The 5,247-nt window shown below is 38.7% G+C and overlaps 1 protein-coding gene across 1 annotated transcript in view; it reads right to left on the bottom strand.

The window, feature by feature from the left end:
* The window catches only part of LOC127422473 (roundabout homolog 1-like), a 375,425-nt gene that overhangs the window by 246,313 nt on the left and 123,865 nt on the right, over positions 1-5,247 (bottom strand). Inside the window, exon 3 of the mRNA XM_051666005.1 lies at positions 1,767-1,853. Coding sequence (XP_051521965.1) covers positions 1,767-1,853 — 87 coding nt within the window. The remainder of the gene's footprint in view (positions 1-1,766; positions 1,854-5,247) is intronic.

Here is a 5,247-nt window from a genome sequence, read left to right as displayed (position 1 = left end):
GTAAAATAATTTTGCAAAAATGTAGGTATAGTAACATGTTTCTATGTGACCAGGTAGGCCATACTCTGTACAAAAAACTATGAAAACGAACTCTTCGAAGAGATCCCCAAATGTTTGCTGAATGTTCAAGAAACATAAAATTTGCAATTCTTGCATAAACTTGTGGGCTGTGCAATAATCTTGCATGTTTGATGCTATTTTCTGAATTTTTAGAGTTGGCAGGACCAACTCAATTGGAGACTAAAATATATGTCTTAGAAATAACAGTTATAATAGTCTAACTGTACTGTATTTTATTTATTTTTTTTTTTTTTTATAAAGGCAAGCAATAAGTATCATATGTACTGTATCTATGTCTTGTGAGCTTCTTAAATGGAGTGCTCTCAGGGCTATAGTATCATTCTCTGCACTCTATATCAGCAATTCCCATCTTCCACTAGATCACCCATGGAGAGAAAGCTGCCTTTTCACTTATCCACTTGTTTCCCAAACGAAGGTCAGAATTCTAGCAAGTTTTCTCCAAGGATAATACACACACACACACACACACACACACACACACACACACACACACACACACACTGTAGGAGATTCTCTGCTTTGGCCCCAGGGCCCTTGGAAGGTGAACTCTATTTCCACTTAAGCAAAAAGGGTCAGGGATCTTCTCTCACCGATTGACTCATCTCATCTGAGTGCATTTAATCTGGAAATTGAGGTTCTGGCTGACTCTTCCTTTATGTCACAAGCATCAGAAAGTTCTAGGCATATCTCCGAAATAACATGGAGAGGGTGTCCAATTTCCACAAATCATCTTGACTGAAGTAACACTTTGTGAAGAATATAAACTGTTTATAAATGAGAAAACATTGCTAGATGTAGAAGGCACAAACAGACTTTGTGCTTAAGCTGAAGGGCAAAGCTATTCATGGAAATTCAGAGGTGCAATATGAGATGGTGAAAAAGAACTAGAAATTATTGGATCAGAAATGGGTCACTTCTTAATAAAAATTTGTCATGTTATAACCTAGCATCACAAAATTATTTTGTAAAAATATTGAAGAAAGTTTTCTAAAAGTCAAAGGTCTAGATGAAATATGAGAAAACCTTGGTTAATGCAGATGACACCAGCAGAATTTGTATTTTAGCTGAAGGTGATGCAAAGCCATCCGTGGAAACCCAAAGGCAGAATAAGAGAGTGAAGCACTAGAAATTACTGGATCAGAAATGGGCCACATCTTAAATGGATAGTTTACCAATGAAAAAAAAGAAAAAAAAGGAAAAATGTATCATAAAAATCTCAAAATCATTCGCATCCTCATGTTGTTGCAACTGAAAGATACAATGAAAGTGAATGGAGACTGAGGCTAACATTTTCATCACAGATAAATTCATACAGGTTCGTAACAACAAATAAATGATGATGGAATTTTCATTTTTAGGGGAACTTTTGTAACTTATCATGTGACATTACAAATCTTGTAAAGATTTTTTATTTTATTTTTATTTTTATGTCCAAAATCCCAAGGAAAATATGCACTATTTAATCAAAATTTAATTTATTATTAAAATGTAATATTTCAGCACTGTTTTTTTGTTTGTCTTCAGCACATTTAACCAGGTGCAAGCCAATAAAACACAATAGACCAGGTTATAACATGACAAATAATGGATAGGAATGGGAAGAATAGAAATAAATGGCTTGTGTAAGAAAAACAAAGTCCTTCTGATGAATACAGAAGAGTAAGATAAGATGAAAGCAGCAGTACCTGTGTAGCCCAGAGTGTTGTCGTCATCGTGTTCCGCAGTCGGGGCCTCTGTGGCCCTATTGCTAGTCCCCTCCTGAGTCCCCGCGTCTGTTGGAAGTAACACAGGCTCTGAGACTCCAAGCAAAGAGTAATGGGCCACCGGCAACATGTTAGCACCCCAGTAACACTGATACCAGCAAATAAGCAGAAACAGGCTCTGTAGACAGTGTCTTTTAAAATATCCCCATCTCCAGTTACAACCTACAAACTGCATTGTTATCAAAACTACATATACTGGTAAAAAAAAATCATATATTGGTGCTCCTGGGTCTTAATCATTAATTATCATCCATTAATCCATTGGAGGAAGCCAAGAGATGACGAGCCCAAGACTTTTTAGGTGCAGGTCATGGAAATGATGGTGGTTTCCTTGTCTTCACAAGCTTAAAAAGGTGCAAGCAATACGTTCTGCATCTCTATGTGCCCTAAACATCTGTGTCTATGTCTGATAAGTGACAATGTGTGCCTTTTGCAGCAGACACCTCTTTAGAAAGCGCATGGGCAGAACTAGGACTACCCAACTGCAAATACACACACAAAGTCACTGACACACACCCTCTTTAGCTTTAGCCTATATACAGTCATTGACTAAACTAATTCCCCCAATCGGTGATGGACTGACATCCCTCCTCTATGCTGGATTCAGAAAAGAGGACCAGGCAGAGGGGTGGGGCTGATGCCCCCATCATGGCCAAGTGTGGGATAAATCAGACTGGGCCATGCCCACTTTCATTGTTGGGCACTGACAGGGGGTTAATTTGGGACAAGGGGAGGTGAAGGGGCCTGTTTAATATAAAGGGAGTCAGAATTGTCCAGATGACTGGGAAGCAGCCTGTCAGGGCCGTGAATGAAGATTGGCATCATTTGCAAGGATAAAAGACAGACAGGCAAAACAAAAGGAAGTCATTGGAGAGTACTTAGGCCTCACGGAAGTGTGACTACTGTCTGTCCTTTCGTTCACCCTACCGCAAGCGTACTATGAATGCTTTCCAGACAATGTTACTGTTTGTATTCATTTTAAAGTAGTAACAGAGTGTTTGGTTGGATTTTAAAGAGGTTAAATGTAACTAATATATTGATCCACATTTGCTAAGTTCTGTGTTGTTGTAGGCTATCTGGTGCAGAACAGGTACACTTTTGTCCTGCTTATGCTGAGGAAGCAGTTTTTCAGTAAACATCTCACAGAGTGAGTTCGCACAATCACAAGGCCGTAACCGGTAGGAGACTGTTGGCTATCTTTTGATCTTAGCTTGCATTAGATGCCCTCACATTCATTTTCAACAATGTTACAGGACATTTTCATTACTCAGCAGATCAAGTTCATGACAATACAACAGCAAGCATGCAAACATATTGGTAAAACCGGTAATGGAATCGACTTTAGAGTCAGAACAGTCTGTTTGTGTATTGACACCATAAATTAGACTTTCCCGTTATTCAGCTCCCAGAACCCCAGTTATTTGCAGTGCAATAACTCATTAAACAAGATCAACCAAATGTACATTATTAGCAAAAATATAACCAGACTTGCTTCAAATCTGTGGCTGAACTTCAAGTGTGATCCAATTATGATATCATGTTTTGTGATATACTGAATGCTGAGATAATGTATGTATCATGATGCATAACATATCATGAGGTGGTTGGTGATACCCATCTCTAGATAAAAGGCCACGAAGTCCAAGTCGGCCTGCCCATAACTATTAAAAACAACCTCAGATCAAAGATATGCTTATGGAACACTACCACATAAAAAAAAAAAAAAAAAAAAAAAAAGACCTTGAATAAATCTAATTGATATAGAATGCTTTAAAATATACATAAAGTGTAGATATTATGTCTTCTCAATTTAAAAAAATCAAAGTAACTGAGTTTGCATTCTGGTCTTCACTGTTTATTGGATGGAATGGTGTATTTGGATAGAACACTTCACTGCTCATTAACAGGTGGTGTGCCCAGCTGCCCTAGAGGACACAGGAGCAAAAACCTGGTGCTCCCCCAGATTGAAATGGCCCTGATCCACACAATCCATTTAGCCTATCCCTCGCCTGATGACTAATTAAACCAAACCTTATGCGACTAGCTGACATGTCTGTAGGGGCACATTAAGAGGATGTCCCCCATGCACACGGGAAAGAGTGAACACACAGCTTTCTAGAGTTCTAGCTGCATTGATTAGAGATGAATGTGATGAACTGGCTCAATAACTGTGGGACCAAACCAACCCAAATACACACCAACAATACAATTCAGAGGCTCTAAAAATCAAGGCCATTTGTTGAGTTAATAATCAGTTGGTTAAATATTTCAAAGGTAGGAGAAGCCAAAGGAATTGTGTAGAAAAGAATGAGTTCCCATGTCAATCAGAGCACTTTAACATTCCTTATATTTTGATAGCAAATTATAATTTTTTGCACAAGAACTTGTGCCTTGGAGGTAGCTTGTGCAACACACTATCAGTAGAGATAGAGGGAAATGTGTTCATGCCTGAATTATAATTAATTATATGTATATATTCTGCTTAAGGGCATTTACTTTTAAAAGATGTTTAATTTAGTCAAATGGTGGAAACAAATAAGTGCAGAGAAAGAGAGACCTTGGATGGTGTAGTCATGCTGCAATTGAATACAAATGCTCTATCTGAAGTATAAATGCAGGGGAAAGGTAGATGATGGGGTTTGTTCACTATGGAGCGACTATATTACACAACATCAGATAACAAGGACAGAGCCAGTGCTGAGAGAGCTCATGAGTGAATATTATCAGGGCACCAGCTGGGCCACACCAGGGTCCATGGTTCTTTGTGGGTATGATTAGCTCCAGTACTATTGAAAAGTACCAAGGGAGGGATTATGCATATGAGTGTGTTGTGATCCACACAGTAGGCAGGAAACCAAGCATTATAATGAGAGACTACAGCCGAGGTTTTCCTTCTGTAAAGGGACGTACACACAGGGAATGGGGAGAGATGGCAGGGGGAAATTAGAGGGTGGTTTCAGAGAGCTGCAGGAGCTTTTAGGAGCAACAGACAGTCTGGCATCTCAATATTACCTAAAGTTGTGGTCATCTAAATATCTACAGTGCTGTTGAGGTTCTTAGCATTGGTCAAGAGGAACATTTTATTGCTTAGAGGTTGCTCTTTTATAGCTTAGGAGACTTAATGTAATTCTCATTCAAGTATCAAGGTCACGTCCATATCAATATGTTTTCATTTGAAAATGCTCTCTAGTATCGTATATTATGGAAAACTAAGCCGTTGGGACATGGAAAACTGAGTTTTAAAATTGAAAACAGAGTTTTCATACAAAACCAATTTGTGTGGATGTGGCCTTTCTTCTCACACTGATCAGCAACAGTAGGTCAAAGGTTTTACTGCTAAAATTGGTCTGTGATTACCTAAAATTGAATCACTGCCCCCAGTAACAGAAGCTGGAAGTCTTGT

This window comes from Myxocyprinus asiaticus, chromosome 31, assembly GCF_019703515.2.
Source record: "Myxocyprinus asiaticus isolate MX2 ecotype Aquarium Trade chromosome 31, UBuf_Myxa_2, whole genome shotgun sequence".
In the NCBI taxonomy this organism is placed as follows: Eukaryota; Metazoa; Chordata; class Actinopteri; order Cypriniformes; family Catostomidae; genus Myxocyprinus; species Myxocyprinus asiaticus.
The sequence above is the reverse complement of the archived record's forward strand: the minus strand, read 5'-3'. Positions and strand labels throughout refer to the sequence as shown.